The sequence below is a fragment of the Cydia strobilella genome, chromosome 16 (assembly GCF_947568885.1).
Source record: "Cydia strobilella chromosome 16, ilCydStro3.1, whole genome shotgun sequence".
Classification (NCBI taxonomy): domain Eukaryota; kingdom Metazoa; phylum Arthropoda; class Insecta; order Lepidoptera; family Tortricidae; genus Cydia; species Cydia strobilella.
In genome coordinates, this window is record NC_086056.1 from 15697462 (window position 1) to 15717004 (window position 19543).

General features: G+C 38.6%; 2 protein-coding genes across 3 annotated transcripts; both read right to left on the reverse strand.

Moving 5' to 3' along the window:
* Nucleotides 1–1342: 1342 nt before the first annotated feature.
* On the reverse strand, nt 1343–18505 carry LOC134748151 (retinol dehydrogenase 13-like). 2 transcript variants are annotated; one of them, XM_063682859.1, is made up of 8 exons: nt 18341–18505; nt 6786–6861; nt 5715–5841; nt 4967–5103; nt 3962–4118; nt 2986–3154; nt 2369–2573; nt 1343–2226 (listed from the first exon to the last, which is right to left on the reverse strand). In XM_063682859.1, exons 2-8 carry the CDS (start codon nt 6857–6859, stop codon nt 2097–2099), a joined length of 999 nt encoding a protein of 332 aa, XP_063538929.1. In that variant the 5' UTR covers nt 6860–6861; nt 18341–18505; the 3' UTR covers nt 1343–2096. The 2 variants fall into 2 exon arrangements, with proteins under 2 accessions (XP_063538929.1, XP_063538928.1); XM_063682858.1 differs by having other exon boundaries at nt 6786–6864; nt 18341–18504.
* Nucleotides 12513–18334, reverse strand: LOC134748150 (patj homolog). The gene has a single exon (XM_063682857.1). It carries the CDS (start codon nt 18149–18151, stop codon nt 16169–16171), a length of 1983 nt encoding a protein of 660 aa, XP_063538927.1. The 5' UTR covers nt 18152–18334; the 3' UTR covers nt 12513–16168.
* Nucleotides 18506–19543: the final 1038 nt, after the last annotated feature.

The following is a 19543-nucleotide window of genomic DNA, read 5'->3' on the forward strand; positions in this document are numbered from 1 at the left end:
GTATGAGGAGTGCAGCCTACAGTTTATTTTTAATTATATTTATATACCTACTACGGTAAGATTGATAAGACAATGTAATTATGCCTCCGAATGAAATAAATACACTGTATCGCAAAACTAAGTGGCGAGACAGCTCATAATGCCATCTCTTTCACTCTTGGTTGGTCTTAACAAGGGTAAAGGAGATAGTATTAAGATCTCAGTCGCCAGCTGATATTGCGGCAAGTATAATGAGCACCCCACCCGCGTAGGTACCCTTCCCCGCGCACGCCCTTCTTGCTCAATTGAGTTTTATTTTGCCAGATAGTAAAAAAACCGTGGATCAAAATGACCCAAATTATGAATGATGTCTCAATGTGGTATTATAATATTGTAGACGTAAACTTAATAATATGAATTTTTTTTTGTGGCAGATACAGGGTGTTAATTAGAAAAATTTTTTTTTTAAATAAAAGCGGTGGATGAATTTGACACAGATTTGTTTGAATAACATATAACAATGTTCTGTAAAGTACAACACTTCACTTATCGACTCTAATATTTTTTTAGGCGTTTTAGGATCAATATTAGGTATTTATTAAATGCCATTATAGCCGTGGATGAAAATGACACAAAATGCGTGTGTACGTCGGAAGCCACTTTGCCTTTACAGGGAAACAAAGAATTTCGTCTCGAATATTTTTTTTACAGAATGCTGATTGAAAAAAGAAATACCTAAATTTCTACCTAAGCAAATACCTAGGATGACACAAAATATTATTTTTAGGTTTAGTATATGGTCTGGAAACTATATATAAAAAATAAGCAACATTAATATTCTTATAACCTCAGAAGTTATTGGTACAGGTCTAACAGTCCTTTGACAAACTATATATAATATGTCTACACATCAGCACGAAGCTCGAATATTCAAGTACAGACCTTTTAGGGATATGTGTGTATTCTTTCTTACTGCCAAGTTTGTGCGATGTTAGTGTGGTTAGACGATCTGCGTATAATATTTTCGTCTGGCATTATTACTTAAGGATGGTCGAATCAACGAGGAAGTCTATGTAGCAAAAGGAGTCTGCTACTGTCCATATAAATTATGAACGTATTCCTTAGCATTTTGTTTCCATATATTAATCTCTTATAGGTATTTTGTCTTTGTTAGTCGAGTTCCAGGATTCAAGCAGGAATGATCTGTTTTCGCTTCAGTATAATAATATGGCATATTGACTGTGGAACAATTGCAGTTGTGGAACAATTCAGGATTTATAAACAGAAATAAATATACAATTATAAATATCTATTTTAATCAACTTTAACTATTTACTACTCTTATTTATTGTAAATGCAGAAAATACATAAAGCGACATGTTTTAAAACACTACATTTACTAACATATCACTAAAACTGATTGTTAGATTTTCGAACAACAAACTTTTAAGACCCATAAATGCCTTTAACCATTTTCCAGGCACAGTACAATTTATCAACCACATACACGTCAATATAATTTCAACTTTAGCAACCCGAATTAAAGTTCAAATTAAATTTGACTTTCGGGAAATGTGACTTGTGTTCTTACCAAAGATAGATATGACTCCGTAATAGATGGATACAGTCTAAGGAAAAACGTGCCTCGAAAATCCACGAAAATTTGATTCTCGATCAGATGGCGCCACTAGTTTTGGCCTACTCTCGTATAGAGGGCGTTGACTGTTTCGTTTGTTATTTATAATTTTAACGCATACCAGTGAAAGAACATGGGTCAAAATCATATAAAAATAATTAATGCAAATAAAAAAAACATTTATCCATATTTAAATACATTAACGTATTTTTATAAATCTTCATTTTTAGTTTTAAAGTATGTCGATAGATGGCAGTGAATTTACAGTGGTTACAAAATTTACTATGACAGTACCGCTCTATCTTATTATATCCTCATTGGTTCTAACTAATGAATAATCAAAGCTGGATTAACTGGAATATATTTGGATTTTTTGGAAAACCTTGTAGATTGGTGCGGCCTGGAAAAGGGTTAATAAAATCGGTGTTTTATCCAAGTAAAGTTCCGTTTGTAGACAATGTCCTTGGGCTGGATATAAATTCTACGCGGCAGCAGTCTCGAGTTGCGTGCGATATTCAGCCAGCCGCGTCCACTTCTCACTAACGCGCCACAACCATGCTGCTAACTCGAAGTCCTGGGCTTCCTTTGAGGGCTCCGTAGGTTTCATGTCACTGGAATTGGTAACGAGAATTAATATAAACTTATTTGATCCGTCTAAAACAACTTTGCAATTACTTGGAAGCAGCAAAGTGTGGGGCAGCGCCACGATGTGGCTAGATGGCGTGAGTTTGTTGTTTATCATAAGCTACTTACACAAAATATTCCTCCGCAGTTTTAGCCACGGCTGGATCTAAAGCCGCGTGCATCACTGCTTGAGCTGCCATTTTGGGACTCTTCATGACGGGCCAGAACAGCGGGTAGATGACGAAGCGGGTGACGCTCTTTGACACCGCTAGGTGGCGCGAGAGGTTTGTGTCGCTTAGGCCGGGGTCTACGGCTATCACGGTTATGTTTGCGTCTGAAATTATACAGTAAATATTGAAATTGATACACACATAGTTTATAACCTGTTCATTCCGAAATGAATTCCTTGTGGGGATGGAAATGGAGCTTGAAAGTAAACACAGGAACACTAAAAGTCGGGGAAAAGCGGTCGAAGTCGCGGGCATAAGGCTTGTTTATATAACACTTTAAACTCTCGCGTTTTGTAAACATAATTAATGTCATTACCGGGTCTAACGCGATTAAATTTCATTATTTTACTTTTTTTCCGACGTTTCAGCTAGGTTGCACTAGCTGTAGTCACGGCTACGGCGGCGGTGTGACCACAGCTAGTGTAACCTAGCTGAAACGTCGGAAAAAAGGTATAATAATGAAATTTAATCGCGTTAGGCCCGGTAATGACATTAATTATAAGGCTTGTTTATTACCTAAAGTCTTCCTAGCCAGTTCTCTGGCGAACAGCACGTTCGCCAGCTTGCTCTGGTTGTACGCGGCCGCTGCGTCGTAATTCTTGGCGAAATTGAGGTCTTCTTTATTAATATGACCCTTATAGTGTGCGCCGCTGGATAGAATTATGACTCGACTGGGGGCTGATGCCTGCGAAAACAATAAGGAAGAAAAAAAAAATGGGTAAATGTGTGTGTGTGTGTGTGTGTGGACGAACCATTAGCGAATGACGTAGTGAGTGTTGTGTGCAATCCATCATTTGACAATAATGCCGTGCGCTCGGGTAGTTTCTCGCCCCCCACCCCCCTGCCGCCCGCGCCTCGTGCACGGGCGCGGAGGGCTGCGGCCCGCAGTCTGCGCCGGTCCGTCACCGTCAACGCAAGCTCCTGATGACACTCCTCGGTACGGAGTGAAACATGTGATATGTCGAGCGTTTTTCGACTTAAAATACGTGAGTGACCCGTTATTAATATATTTAATATGTCTGTGTCTCACGGAAGTTTTGTTATTAAGTAAAAAAATGTCTATATTACGTATTAAATGAATGGTATAAAGTATCTGATAGAGATAGATAGACACCGAGATGGTGGACGGGTAACTGCGGTTCAAAGCCATCTGCCTGACGTCCTGCAGCATCACGCCCTTATTCGCTACTCTATGTATAAACCTTGAGCGTGTCCAGTAGTCCAGTACAACCTATATTGGAAGTGTTGTATACCTCGAGTGTGATGTCCAGTAGGTTGGTAAGAAGAGGCCGAGTTGGTTGCCGCCTAACTGCACCTCGAAGCCGTCGGCCATACCGTGATGCTCTACGACATCATCACTGCTGTATATCTTGAGCGTGTCTAACAATAGGTTATTCAATAACAAGTGTCTGTGATGGTTGACGCCTGACTGCGTCTCGAAGACGTCTGTCTGACGCCCTACGGGATCATGCTCTCACTACCGTGTATATACCTTGAGCGTGTCCAATAATAGGTTGGTAAGTAGAAAGTGCCCGAGGTGGTTGACGCCTAACTGCGTCTCGAAGCCGTCTGCTGTGACGCCTTGTGGCGGTTCCATGACGCCTGCATTGTTCACTAGGACGTGTAGGTGAGGCTCCTCTTCTTTGAACCTGGAACCATGAAAAAGTTTTGGGATCTAGTGCTTTTCATATTGTGAATGTTACTGGAGCATACACTAGTTCAAAAAAGGTGTTTAAGTTTAGTATGGGTTCGCAAGGGTAAATTGACTATGTTTCATTACCAGGCGGGCCGTATGTATGTCCCAAATATGGCGGAGTTGTACGGTAATGAGGGCTACCGTTTTTGTGCTCACCAGTTGGCGCCACTGTAGATGTAGGTCTAGAAAAACAGATCTCAAAATTCTTCTATGCTTATTTTTATAAAATCAATACGTTCTAATATACACAAAGGCATTTTAACGTCTAAATGTGCCATTTTTTCAACCTGTTTAATTTTGCATATATTTTATTTGGCACTTTTTTTAAACCACTAAAATTTATTGAGCTACATCTATTGTTTACCATGATTAATCAAAGATGGACAAAGATTTACCACAATTATGAATAAGAAGTGAAAATTCCCGATTAAAAAGCTTGAAACTGCCAAAACTTCTATGCATTTGACATTTTGAAAGACCTCCATCTACACTAGCGCCCCTAGCGGCGAAATTAAACGCGATAGCCCTCATTAACGAAAAAGAAATGAGAAGATCGGACATGTCAAAAACTCGTCACTAGTCTGTGTACAAAAATAAGTCATAGAACAGAATGTACACCTATTGGTATCCTGAGATTCCTGAGTGGCGGATTTGCAGTATTAGCCGCCCTAGGCCCCAGACCCTGTAGTACCCATAATATATTTAGACTGCCGCCCCTAATAGTGCCCTTAATAAGGCAAATTCGCCACTGGGTTTCCTTATATTCAACGACTTATCTCTTTCCGCACAGATTCTACTAACCTTTTAACGAATTCAGCGATAGAAGCGAGCGAGGCGAGGTCGCACGGCCGGCAGTACACGTACTTGTTCCCCGTCTCTAGGACGATCTCGCGTCGCGCCGTCTCGCACTTTTCCAAGTCGCGACACGCCATAAATACCTGGGAAAAATAAACACTCACTTTAGGGAACATACCATACTACGTGATCCACTTTTTACCTCCCTTCCTCATCTTGGTGACCACCCGTAATATATGCGTTCCCTTAAGTGCATATGCGACCAAAAGTCCAGGATCACATTGTCCCTTAAAAATATTTGAAATCTAGAATAATGTGTGGTTGTACCTTCTATCCTAATTAACTTAGGAATACCTAAAGTCAAAGTCACAATATTCTTTATTCAAATAGGTTAGCAACAAGCACTTTTAAATTGTCAAGTTTTAAATATTACCTTAATCTAAATATCAGACCAATTTATTGATGCAGTTGTTATTATTCTTAGAAACATTGAATTATTATAGATATGTCAAACTTAATAATAAGAATTCACAAAAGGATCGTCAAACACCAAAATTGTATAAAAAAATACTAGTCTAGAAACTTTCTAGAATAAAAATCTAAATGTCAAAAAATACGTTCTTAGGAAAACTTGTGATCGGTGCGAATGCTGGGGACTAATCGGATCCGGCAGATACCGGAGGCCTTGTCGCTTTCTTGCAATAATTAGCACTTATTTCGGTTTGTAAAAAGGGAAATCGTCTTAATAACTTACTTTAGCGCCTCTTCTGGCAAAGTCCCAGACAGTAGCCTCTCCAATGCCTGTGTTGGCGCCAGTCACGATTACCGTCTTGTTATCTGCTCGCACCTCTTTTTTGAAAGCGGGTCCACTGTGTCGGTCTCTGAAAACATATCAATATCGTTAAAATGGGACCTTAAAGTTTTGTTTCTTTTTAAAAATAAAAAAATATTTCCTTTAAGTAAAATTACCTAATTAATTAATTTAGTTTTAATTTAGGATTAGTTATTTTATTTTATTTTAAATGTACCTATAAATGTAATTGGATATGGAATTTTTATTCTGAAATAAATTAATTGAATTGAATTGAATTGAAAATGAGCTAACTTAGGGTTTTAAGTATATAGTCTTCGAATGTTGTAGTGCTCCTACTAAAAGATTTTTTGTTTAATCCAAGTAAAAGTAGGAATTAAAAAGGTTTATTGACTTCTATGGGTACGGAAGTCATAGGATAGCCAACAATAATCTGAATGTATCGAGATGATAGTTAGCAAACCGGCTTTTCCATTGCATAACGGCGTTTCTACTAAGTTTCATGTTTCATAGCCTCGGTGGGGAAAATTTGATTACAAGATATGAATTGGCAGCTGTCGATAACGAATGTGCTCCACATCCACCAGGGCGGCGCCACAGTTATGCACAGAGCAAATAAAGCCCGGGTTACATTTGTCTGCCGTATCGTGTTGCGTTGTGTCGTGGCCAAAGAGTAGTATAATATATAGGAGGTCGTGGCTGATGCATATCGGTTTCATACATTTATTAGAGTTAGACTTGAGTTAGACCAAGAAAATTCTGCAACGATTTTGATAGCATACGCAGTGCAAGTCTTATTTATACGTCATAATTTCATAGAAGTTGTCTTGGTTTAACTCTAATATGATTGTGTGCACATTTGTCTGACGCAGCGTGCATCAGAAAAATGTGAACGCAACCATATTATATGTATCAATGTATGAAACCGATATGCGTCACGACACAACACAACACGACACGTCAGACAAATGTGATGTGAACCGGTGTGTTTATAGGTATATGGTTAAGTCTCACTTGAAAATGCAGACAGCGCCAGCGGTAGCAGCGACGGCGCTGAGCACCGTCACCGGGAGGTTCGGCACCCACATGGCTCCTGCAACAAAAGGATAAAGTATGTGCTCAATATTATGCGGGTTGGTTGATTGATTGTATATAAAACACGATTTTCTACTCACCTTTATAATACAGGCATAAAGACGCTGAAAAAAAATATCTGTAGAGAACGTCCAACCCACAGCGAATGGGGTATCTTGGCGGACTTGAGCGGCGAACATTTGTGACATTTTCAACCAAAAGGCACCACATTGTCCCTTGTCAATAAGGTTGATTTTAAATTGAAGCTATATATGGAAATAGCGCCTTATTGACAACCGACAATAAGTACCCTTTTGATTGTGAATGGCACATTTGTTTAATTTCGACTTTGCTAAAATTACATGAATTTGCCATGGATGGGACGCTATATAGGTAATTCATAATTTATTGCTACGAGTAGAAGAGAAAGAGTGTGTCGTGGGATACAGGATGGCTAAAAAATAAGTGCATACCCGTTACCAGGGAGGGTTTGGGATTATACTGAGCAACTTTTACTATGGGACCAACTGCGAAATCGCGAAAAAAATTTTACCCCCCCATAGAAAATGGACCAGCCAAAATGTATGAAACAGTCAAATTTTGCGATTTCGTGGTTGGTCCCATAGTAAAAGTTGCTCAGTATAATCCCAAAACCTCCCTGGCAAAGGGAATGCACTTATTTTTTAGCCACCGTGTATGTAGGTATTATTAATTTAATAATTGTTCCTTCCTTCAAACTAAACTTTGTTCATCGTGCCTTGCAATAGTAGCAAACCTCGCAATGCCCAAGATTCCACTTCAGAATTTTGGAATCTTATTTGCATTGTCTAAAATTTCGACAACGACATTGCAGTGGAGTTAAAAGGGTTAAAAAAAAGTGTCATTTTACTTTTATAATTATAATTCTTGTTATTGATACCGTGTAAGGCTAACATTGTGGTGTACTGCACTAGTCAGTGCCGAGCTAACGTTACTTATGTTACATCTCACTGGTACATTTAAAATTAGTACAAATTAACTTACATTTATGTTAAGTATAATAAAGTTTCACCAGTAATGTGTATGATGTTTAGGTATATAGAGTCAACCAAAACTAGATCTTGTAGTAAAAAGTTGACGTTTGACAATCACGCACAAAACACATTCCGCCGGAATGCGCCATCTACTTTAGCTGCCAAATTTGAGACAAGGCTTTTTCTTAGACTTTACAACTGTTCTACCTAGGTTAATGTGCCATGACCCAAGTTTTCATTTTAAAGATGATTACCTACATCAAAAAGAATAAATGTATAAGTATAACTATTAAAGAAATGTATTTCAAAATATTTAGATCACAACGGTTTCACTCACTATTATTTTTAGTCGCTTTCGGCGACATGTTTCGGACTCTTCGGGAGTCCTTCTTCAGGCACGAGTGTCCGCGGCGGCTCTACTTCGTGCACTGCCCGCGCCGCCCGCCTCGTGGCTCGTTGCGCGCGCGCTGATGGGGCGGGGTCGGGGGGCGCGGGGCAGTCCGCAGCTGGAGTCGTCAAGTAAAGGCGGACACTCGTGCCTGAGGAAGGACTCCCGAAGAGTCCGAAACATGTCGCCAAAAGCAACTAAAAATAATAGTGAGTGAAACCGTAGTGATCTAAATATATTAAAGAAATGTATTTTAAACAATGTAGCAACAATAAAAGCTTTAACTTTTTATTGATATCTTAGAAAGAGATTCAGAGAACGTATACCCAACTACGGCTTTAATTTCGTTGTAACATGTACCTGGTGAAACTTTAATTAACAACAAAGCAGATTATGTTATAGCGGTAGACATACTCGTAGGAACCATCAAGTTGTCTATAGGGGTTTCTTCGACTATTACAAATATTCAGGTTATATAATACTCAGTCTGATTAAAGGAAGTTTTTGGATGTGGTAATGACAATAAAACAGGCAAGCTATGTAACAGCGATTTTGCTTGAGGATCTGTGCATTTAAAAAAAAAAATCTTTATTGCCACACCTTAGGAAAAATTCTACAATTTGTGAAAGGATAGCTTAAAAATACAATATAAACTAAACTTAAACATCAACTTAACATAATAACTATAACTTAAATCTATTTATTTTTAATCTATTTTAGGGGTTCTTTCATATAGTTATCCAGAGGCGTAGCGTGAACTAATCTAACCCTGGGCGAAATCGCATCTGCGAGGCCTTTTCTTTCACTGTGCCCGAAGGGGCCTCGCGCGAGGCCTCCCTTGGGGCGGGAGGCCGTAGGCGACGGCACACTTCGCCCACGCCTAGTTACACCCACTGCAATTATCTCCCACCATGGGACTTTAAATCCAGGTCTTGATTGTACTCGCTAAATCGAGGTACTTTTACCTTTTTTTCTGACATATTGTGTAAATAACGAGCGGGTTTGACGAATAGTTACCTCATGTAATTATATAATTGTTGTGATGTTCCTTCATAAGCTAGTTAACTGCAGAGGTATATGCTGTAATTGCTAAAATCTGTAAACTTTACCACACCTAATAGATTACCTAGAAAAGGAACCTACAAATTGTTTAAAGAGCGCTTTAGGAGGACAAGGCTAGGCACCAATTCGCCAATCTCTAGAATGGTACGGCTATACAACTCAATCCCTGACTCCGGGAGTATAGATATATTTAATGATTCTGAAACTAAATACAGAAACTATTGTCTCGCACCTAAAGTCACATTAGAGGAATTGTCTCTACATTTAATCCCATTGTACTTTATTGTTACTATAAGTCTATGTCTGCATGTTTATCTTCTCTACCTTAAGTAAATCTAATATTTAAGTTAATTTATTCAATAAGTTAAATTAGTTGTTTATATACTCTCTTTGAAATATACATGTGTGAGCTGTGGTCACCTATAAGTGGCTAAACATCAGTCAATGTCAATTATCCTTGTTGTAATGTACTAGTGTTGATGTATTATCCGTTGGTGATCCTTAAATAAATAAAATAAATAAATAATTATTTGTAAGAAATGCTCTAATATATATCAAAGTTACTTTAATACCGCATCTATGACAATGTATGATCAATACAAATGAAGAATATGAATATGGGACCAACCCCGAAATCGAGAAAAAGTTTGGCTTTTCAGTGGAAATCGTAATTTTTTCGCCATTTTGGGGTTGGTTCCATAATAAAAGTAGCTCAGTGTAGCCAGTACAATCGAGCCCTGCATTTAAAGCCGCATGATGGGAGACACCCTGTATTTGAAAATTATTAGAACAGTTGTGTAAACAATTGTAGAAGCCAATTTAAACAGCTAAAGTAGATGGTCCTGTATGAGGACTAAGTATATATTGTCAGGCTCTAACATTTGACAAACCTGTAGCACAAAATGTAAAGCGCCGTAGAGCGCCATCTACTTCAGCTGTCAAACCTGTTTCCACAATGTTTTGCATTATTCCTATTCCTTTGTATACGATCTGACGACCGGTCTGGCCTAGTGGGTAGTGAAGCCGATGGTCCTGGGTTCGAATCCCGGTAAGGGCATTTATTTGTGTGATGAACACAAATATTTGTTCCTGAGTCATGGGTGTTTTCTATATATATAATATTATTCAAGAACCCCGTTTTCACAGGTGAATGCCTCCTCCAAAGCCTTCCATGTATCTCGGTCCTTTGCCACCTGTATCCAATTTGGCCCAGTAATTTTGGTGATATCATCTTGCCATCTCATAGTAGGTCTTCCTATCCCTCTTTTTCCTAGAGGTCCTTTCCACGACGTCACCCTTGCTGGCGCCAGTACTCAACAAAAATTATCTTTGTATAATTTAGCATTAAATTTATACTATTCTGTCAGGTGCATATTTAATATTTATGTTTAACATTTATGTTTGTGATTAAATTTAGTTTTATAAATAACGATACTTTTGCCTGAATTGTTAATTGAAAGTACCCTCAGGAAATACTATAAAAATGTATACTTAGTGCCAGTTGCACCATCCGCACTTGACAGACTGATCAACGTCACCCGGCCCGCCGCGGCGGTTTACTATGAAACTCTCCATACAATAAAATTTAGCGAACTCTTTAACGATCACCAACAGTTGGTGCAACCGACCCTTAGTCATGTTTAAAAAAAAACATGCATTTTACTTTCCTCGTATTTGAAATGAAGTTTTTTTTTATTACTACGTGGGTGGCAAACAAGCATACGGCCCGCGTGATGTTAAGCAGTTTCCATAGCCTATGTACGCCTGCAACTCCAGAGGAGTTACATGCGCGTTGCCGACCCTAACACTCCTCTCCCTCGTTGAGCTCTGGCAACCTTACTCACCGGCAGGAACACAACACTATGAGTAGGGTCTAGTGTTATTTGGCTGCGGTTTTCTGTAAGGTGGAGGTACTTCCCCAGTTGGGCTCTGCTCTAGATCTGAAATGACATCCGCTGTCCTGTGCCCTACCACACAAAGCGAGATGTCATTCACAGTGCCCATACCTCTCTTTTAGACGTAGTTTAAGGACATACCCGGGTCCTAATAAGTAGTGTTTAACTCGGGTGAAAGGCATCATTTCTGTCTCGTACTATTGGCGCTCTCAATGCGTTCAAGCGCCAAAATACCTCGGCAGAAATGAGTGCCTTTCATCCCTTGGTTAACAATCTACTATTTATTAACATTTTGGGAACATCCCTTGAGTCAGTTGATGTTTATGACAAGATTTTAATGTTTATACAACACAACACAACAGTTTGTTAACAAGAGGGTAACTTCGCACTATATAGGTAGTTAGTTGTTTTGAACCGTAGTTATTTATACATTAAAAAAGATATCCAATTATTCATTGTAACTAGCAAAAACGAGACAAAAGCTTTGTGTTATGGTACATGTTGACTAAAGTGAAATTAATTATTTGAATAAAATTGACAGTTTGATTAACAAGTCTAAATATTGAATGCACACATATAAGTATATACTCGTACAAAGATAAATATATATGACAGTACCGCTCTAGTATAAGTTACTCTATGGTATATATGATATATCCATGTATTGTTTGGGTTTATTGTCTAATAAATTCAATGTGTATACCAAATGTTTTGTTGGTTTATATGCAGAATACTTAATATTGTATTCGGTTACCGCGATAGTTACTCATGAAATAAAACTATGAAAACGGATTATATCGCGTATATTGAATTTATAATACATCCCGACGTTTCGAACCTTTTACAGCGTTCGTGGTCAACGGGTGACTGAGGAAAAACTACAAAATGCAAAAGTACCCACATACAAAAAATAACGAACTATCATAGACTACAGAATACTGAACTATCATAGAATAATGAACTATCATACACTAGAGTTTTGAATGATTCACGGTTAGTTTCACTAGACTTATATTGACCGGGATATAGACCGTGATTACCTTCTGTATTATTTGTGAGCTTTTTTTTTGTGATACAAAAGGTAATCACGGTCTATATCCCGGTCAATATAAGTCTAGTATCATAGACTATAAACTTTAAGGCTGGTTGTACATGCATGCATTTAATTTAATTTTAGAATATTTAGGAAACGAAGAACTAGACCAAGTTCTATTTGGTAAACTGTAAAAAAAAATGTGCAATATATGTTTGTTAATTATGTGGTTGTGTGTGTGGTTGTTATGAAACTTAATTTATGAATGATAACTCCTTGTATGTGTGCATTCCGTTTTATTAAAAGATTCACTTACATATACCTATACATTATAAATACTATAGTTATAGAGATCTGTAAGTACTCAAACAATTCTGAGGAAGTTAAAACAACGGACATAAATGAGTATCATTATAACATTTACGTATAAGGTACAAATGAAAATGTAAAGCTTCTCAGAATTCTATATTATTACGGACTAAATATCCAGATCTTCGGCATAAAATAAATAAATCATGTAAACGCGACTCTATTGTCAAAGACATAAGACTGTGTTTTGTCTCGTAAAATTTTGGGCTTTATCTGACAAATCGTAAACTTTATTACAAATAAATAAGGTCCACTGATGGTGATATTATAAAGGAGAAACCAAGATGTAAAAAAAACATGCATTCTTACGCCTCGACAATAGAGGCATGCTCAGATATTTTTGAGCTCCTTGGTCTTTCCGATATATCTGATAATGACGATACTGTTTGCATTTAGTTATCGAACTAAGATATAGATGTAGTGCATAATTAATTTCCATCGTATTTTCACGGAGGAACGTGTCTTGCTTTTTCAGTCAGTCTCGGTACAGTCGCCATCAGATATATTGGAGCGGCCGAGGTGCTCAGAAATATCTGAATACGCACCTAGCGCCTTGACAATAGAGGCGTGTTCAGATATTTGTGAGCACCTTGGACGCTCCGATATCTGATGGCGACTGTACAAAAAGTACTTACATTGACCAAAGACCTATATGTAACTCCGTATAAGATGAATACAGTCTAAGGAAAAAACGTGCCTCGGAAATAAATAAATTGATTCTCGCACAGATGGCGCTACAACCAATATCAAACTTTGGCCTATTCTCGGCTAGATGGCGTTAACGGTTTCGTTTGTTATTTAACAATTTTAACACATATCAGTGAAAGAACAGGGGTTTTCCTATAAATACGATGGAAATCAATTATGCCCTACATCTGTAATAACCAATTTTGTTTAGCTTTACATTCTCAACAAAATAAATGCCTACACACAACACCTACTGTTAGAAGGTAAGTAGTGTAAGTACAAAGCCCGTACAATTATTTAGGGCGCTAAAGTAAATACTTTACAAATAACATCCATATCACATTGTGCTCCTCTAGTGTTTCGTGCACCTCTTACTTTGTATTAACAATTAATGTACTGACAACAGAATAGAAACTTAGCTCATGGAACTACGATCTTACAACAAAAAAATCTCAGGTACGTTCCGAAGGGAGTTATAATGAGAAAGTTATAAAGATTGGTATTACCATAGAGTAACTTATACTAGAGCGGTACTGTCATAGTAAATTTTGTAACCCCAGTAAATTCACTGCCATCTGTCGACACACTTTAAAACTAAAAATAAAGATTTATAAAAATACGATAAAATGTTTTTGAATATGGATAAATGATTTTTTATATTTGCATTAATTATGTTTATGATTTTGACCCATGTTATTTCACTGATATGCGTTAAAATTGTTAAATAGCAAACGAAACCGTCAACGCCATCTATACGACAGTAGGCCAAAGCTAGTAGCGCCCTCTGAACGAGAATCAAATTTTCTTGACTTTCGAGGCACGTTTTTTCCTTAGACTGTATCCATCTATTACGAAGTTATATCTATCTTTGGTATTACCATCTTACTCTAACAGATAGCCTCTTGCTCTTACAGGGCTGCAAGCAGGATTGTGAGTACGATGTTTAACCAAAGATAAATATAACTCCGTAATAGATGGATACAGTCTAAGGAAAAAACGTGCCTCGAAAATCAAGAAAATTTGATTCTCGATCAGATGGCGCCACTACCTTTGGCCTACTCTCGTATAGATGGCGTTGACGGTTTCGTTTGTTATTTAACAATTTTAACGCATATCAGTGAAAGAACATGGGTCAAAATAATATAAAAATAAACAATGCAAATATTGCATATAAAAAAACATCATTTATCGATATATAATTTTTTTTTATATATTTTTTTTAGTTTTAATCGTGTGTCGATAGATGGCAGTGAATATACTGTGGCTACAAAATTTACTATGACAGTATCGCTCTATCCTATTATATCCCCTTTGGTTTGCAATAAGACAACGAAACGCTATCTGTTTCTCTATCGCACTAATATGTAAGAGTGATAGAGAGACAGAAAGCGTTTCGTTGTCGTAGCGCAAACGATTGGCATCTTGGCTAGGCCCCCTGACCGTACTGAACTTGACATAATTCCAAGACATCTCCAGGTTCCATTCTGCTGAGAGTACATTTATATACTTTATTTAATAAATGTAACAAAATGCAATGAATAAATATAATTGTATTTTACATATATTATGTATGTTTCAGATCAATAAGGCAAGAATTTAATTGTCATGGCAAGAATAAGCGCGTGTGCCAATTTCAAAAGCAAAACTAAAACTATAAATCCACAGATCTTGTATGTCAGTTGAAAATATTATTTTACATATAAAATGTTGAGATTGTCAATCTCTTTTCATGAGATACAAAGTCACTGTGAAATCCACAATAATACTTTTTCAAAACTCAATTCTCATTCAAATCCACAAGATGATGAAGTTTAAAACAGATATTTTATATTATTTACATAAAATTCGTATTTTTATAATTGCTCCCTTAGTTTAATATCTACACATTTGTGATTACTGTTTACGACCTAAGTTTGCTAGAAAATCTAATATTTGTTCAATAAGAGGTTCTGCCATGTAATTTAGTTTATTTTTGACTTAGATCCTGAAGGCAGTGCAGAAGGCTTAAACTAGTAAACAAATGGAGTCCTACACGTCTCTAAGTGAGCCCATACATTCACAATGCCTGCAGGTGCCTGATTTAATCAAAAATGAACTTTGTGATCTTGTCGTAGAGTTCATTAAGCATTAGGAAAATTTTAGTTATGGCAAAGTTTTCTTAAGTGCATTTTTGATTAATACATTCTATGCACCTTATAACGATGACTATAAAGTTCATTTTTCAAAGTTACGAGGCAGAAGTAACAGGTTAGCTACCTTATGATTTTGTGCATTACAAAAGCTTCGTGAACTTACGACGATAAAATATAACTAGTAAAGCGTAAATTATTATTGTATCATGGAGTTGAGCTGTCCTCGCGTATTGATAGATGAAGTATTGACTAGTCTACAGACTTTGCAATGCATTTTGAGCCTTACGGCCTGTACATACGGCGAGTTTTTGAATCAGTTAAATTTTCGGCTGTTACTGATGGTCCGAACCTAGAATCAAGAAGAACTAAAGGTAAAGGTGTGAAGTTACATTTCAAATTCAGTCAAGAGCAATGGAAGTGGGTAAAATTTGCATGGCAGCAATGTTTAGCCTAAAGTTTGACTAATTGAGATTTGCCTTATTACATTACCTCCAGCTTTATTATGCAATAAGTTCAAAGATTTCTACACACAATATTAGGAACATTGTGTAGAAATTTCATCACGTTTTTAGAAAAATAATGCTTTACATGTTTTTCGTTTACGTTTTAGGACCACCAACATGCCTTTGTAGTTTTTTTTACAGACAAACGCCCGCGTCTGTGACGCTGTATGTTAATCTCAATTAAGCGTAAGATTGATATGACTTCAACTTGACTAGTACTGGTTAAATCACAGAGTAAAGATTAACTTGGTTTGACAGTGTTTAGAGTGCTAGTGCTTTTCGATTTGGAGTTATCATGAGGCGGCATTGGACGCGCTATGCCAACTTTGACAACGCCACGCGGAGCGCCTTTTAAGGCCTGCACTGCTTGGTCTAAAGTCGCATTCTTAATGCTAGCTCCATTAACAGACATGACTCTGTCTCCCGGAGATATCTCTCCGTTTTTCTCAGCTACGCCACCAGGAACTAAGCTCCTGACAACTATTACTGTCCCTTGTGGATCTATTGGGTCCTGGTAGTCTAATATAGAGAAGCCTAAACCCTGGTCTCCTTTGACAAGCTCGACAATATCCTCTTTGCTTTGCCACATGGCTAGCCCGGATACACACTCTAAAGAACGGGATTTCTTTGAGAGACTGGAGTGGTTAGTAAGAGTTGCAGTGCTTGATGTGTTGATTGAGGTGTCTGACTGGGCTTTGATGAGGGTAGTAAGGTTGTTGAGACTGCCAGATATTATTTTTCTAGCTTCAAATGCTTCTCGGTCAGATGCTAAGTTGATAACAGACCGAGGACCACTTTCAGGACGTGCTACAACCAGCCTCACACGGTCTGGTAATTGTTTGAGGATATTTACAACTTCTGTATGTGTCAGCCCGTGTAGTCTGTATTCATTTGCTTCTAAAAGTTCGTCTCCAGCCGTTAGGGTCCCTTGCTGTCCAACTGGGCCCTCTGGAAGCACGGATCTGATGTAGTGATGCGGCCGCACCTCCTGGCCACCTTCTACATCTACAGTACCTTCTAGACTGATCCCCAAGGCACCAAGCTTGTTCACTTCAGCAACCAAAATGGATTTTTCTGGGCCAATTTGTTCTGACCACCGTTTCTTAATTTCTTCCTTGTTTACAGCTAGTATCTCATCCAGTCTCTTATCAAGTTCCTCTTGAGATGGTTCAATCACTTCAGTATCAACAATTTCCAATACACTGGAATCTATAGTAGTGTTAGAGTCCCGCTCTGGTTCTATTTTAGTAGTACTGTCGTCTTGGGAAGGCACAGGGAACCAGGAAAGGGTGGTTGTGGAAGGTGAAGGTGACGGAGGACGCTCCTCATTAAATATTGCTAACTGCAGGTGCTCAAACTTTGGACCTCTTAAATACCGCTCTAACACTAAGTGCACCGAAATACCTGTGTTTCTCAAAATGTCCACAGCCCGAGGGTTGCTTTTATCTGCTAAAGATATTCCATCTACTTCTATTATTCTATCATTTAATTTAATTTGTCCACTTTGCTCAGCACTGCTCCCTTCTATGATGCTCTTCACAAAGATACCGGATAGTTCTTCCTTCTCACAAACGTAACCGGCTACTGTGATCCCTAAACCATAGACATTTTTGTTTAAATCTACATGAACTATTTCTACCTCGGGCAAGTTAGGCAATTCCACAGGTACGGTAATAGTAATTGTTGGGGACACCGCAACAACAGGTTGTTCCTGGATTTCTTGTGGGATTTCGCCGATTACGCTCACAACCACCGCAACGTTTTCATCTCCGTTCTGCCCGTTGACATATTCACCGTAGCACTGGGAGAGGTCGTAGATGGCCGCGTAGCCGCTCTCGACGAGGTGGCGGTCGAGCTGGTCGGGGTCGGCGAGGATCTTGGTGGGCACGAGCGCCGTCCCGGGCAGCGGGGCGCGGAGGGCGACTGCGGGGTCTGCCGGGCGAGCTACCAGCAGCCGGACGGTGGCGCCGGCCTGTCGAAGCACGGACGCGACTTGCTCCGACGTAAACCCTCGTAGGTTCACCGAACCCACTTGCAGCACGTGGTCCCCGCTCTGAAGCCTCCCGTCCTTATCGGCCGCTCCGCCAGGCACGACAAACTTGATCACTACCCCTGTACTCCTCCCGCCGACTAAGTTGAACCCCAGCCCGTTGCCGTCGTTCGTGAGCTCGACCACCTCTACTAGCGCCCACTCAGTACTCAGCACCATCTCCGCTCTCACCATCGGCACTCCCGAAGACCCGACGTTACGTGATGCGCCGCCCGAGCGCCGCGCCGAGGTTATGCGTCCCCGACGACCACATGGCACCCTTGCTTATCACAAAAAATATACGCGCAACCACCGAAATGTTAACGTAAAACGTGATTAAAGTATTTTCTTGTAAATTATAGTAAAAAAATGACATTTACATACTTGCTGAAACGGAGACAGCGAAAATGTGGCCAGCTCGAAGCAGGTGTGTCCAGTGAATAATTAAAATTGTGAAACAAAATGTCAAAACAAACTGACTAAATCATGAAATGTTATGTAAATACCCAAAAATTACGACACTGCATAACCAAATATCTGCAATTTTAGCTTAGGAATCTAAAGAATGCCAAAACAATAACATTTGTCTCAATCGTGCGGAATAAACAAATATGATTATCTTGCAGCAACAATAACACTGTCTCAAATACTTTTTAGTTGCAAAAACGTTGTCCCCTTCAAGACATAGATGGCATCGTAATCGCTGCTACAAAAGGAGTTTTAGAGTGGCTCAATAGATGGCGCGGTAATCAAAAGTTTATAATCATGTGGCTATTCGACACAAGATGTCGCTAATCGACGGCTCCCTTCATTGTTTCAATCAAGTTTACTCTAGGTACAACATCTATTGGGCGCTTTATATTTCATATTTCATAAGTATTATATTATTAAAAACGGTTTACCATCTTCTTTCGAGTTTCCGATATTTCGGCACAGCTGGTTTACAATCTTGGCCTATTAAACTCCTTGCCTTTGTGGTCATTATCTTATTAACCTTTTTTTTATACATTGCTGTACGGATGAGAGGAAATTAAATCAGAGGGATCATTTAACTAACTTTGATTGCGGGATTTGGTAAGTAGGTACCTACTTGCTACAATTTCCTATATTACAGTGAATACATACCTAATAGTACCTTTAATAGCTATTATAGGCATTATGGTCAATATTATTTATGCATACGCTTGCCTCTTTATTCCTACCTACTTGCAACTTTGCACAAAATGTGTGCACAATGCAATCTCTGTCCTTATTACTAGGTAGCTGTAGGTGTACTTATTAAAATAAAAACCGGACAAATGCGAGTCGGACTTGCCCACCGAGGGTTCCGTACTTTTTAGTATTTGTTGTTATAATAGCGGCAACAGAAATATATATATCATCTGTGAAAATTTCAACTGTCTAGCTATCACGGTTGATGAGATAGGTACAGCCTGGTGTCAGACAGACGGACAGAGGAGTCTTAGTAATAGGGTCCCGTTTTTACCCTTTGGGTACGGAACCCTAAAAATACGCTTAGGTTTCCTTTTCTTGGTAGGCAATGTCTAAAAAAGGATTTAATTTTTCCATAATGTATAGGCATCAATT

Coding starts and splice junctions, on each gene's coding strand:
- LOC134748151 (XM_063682859.1), bottom strand. CDS start 6,859: ATGTGGGTGCCGAACCTCCCGGTGACGGTGCTCAGCGCCGTCGCTGCT. Junction 3,155..3,961: donor TATTATTGGACACGCTCAAG/GTATATACACGG, acceptor TTGTTTTCGCAG/GCATCAGCCCCCAGTCGAGT. Junction 2,227..2,368: donor ACTGCGGAGGAATATTTTGT/GTAAGTAGCTTA, acceptor TACCAATTCCAG/TGACATGAAACCTACGGAGC.
- LOC134748150 (XM_063682857.1), bottom strand. CDS start 18,151: ATGGTGAGAGCGGAGATGGTGCTGAGTACTGAGTGGGCGCTAGTAGAG.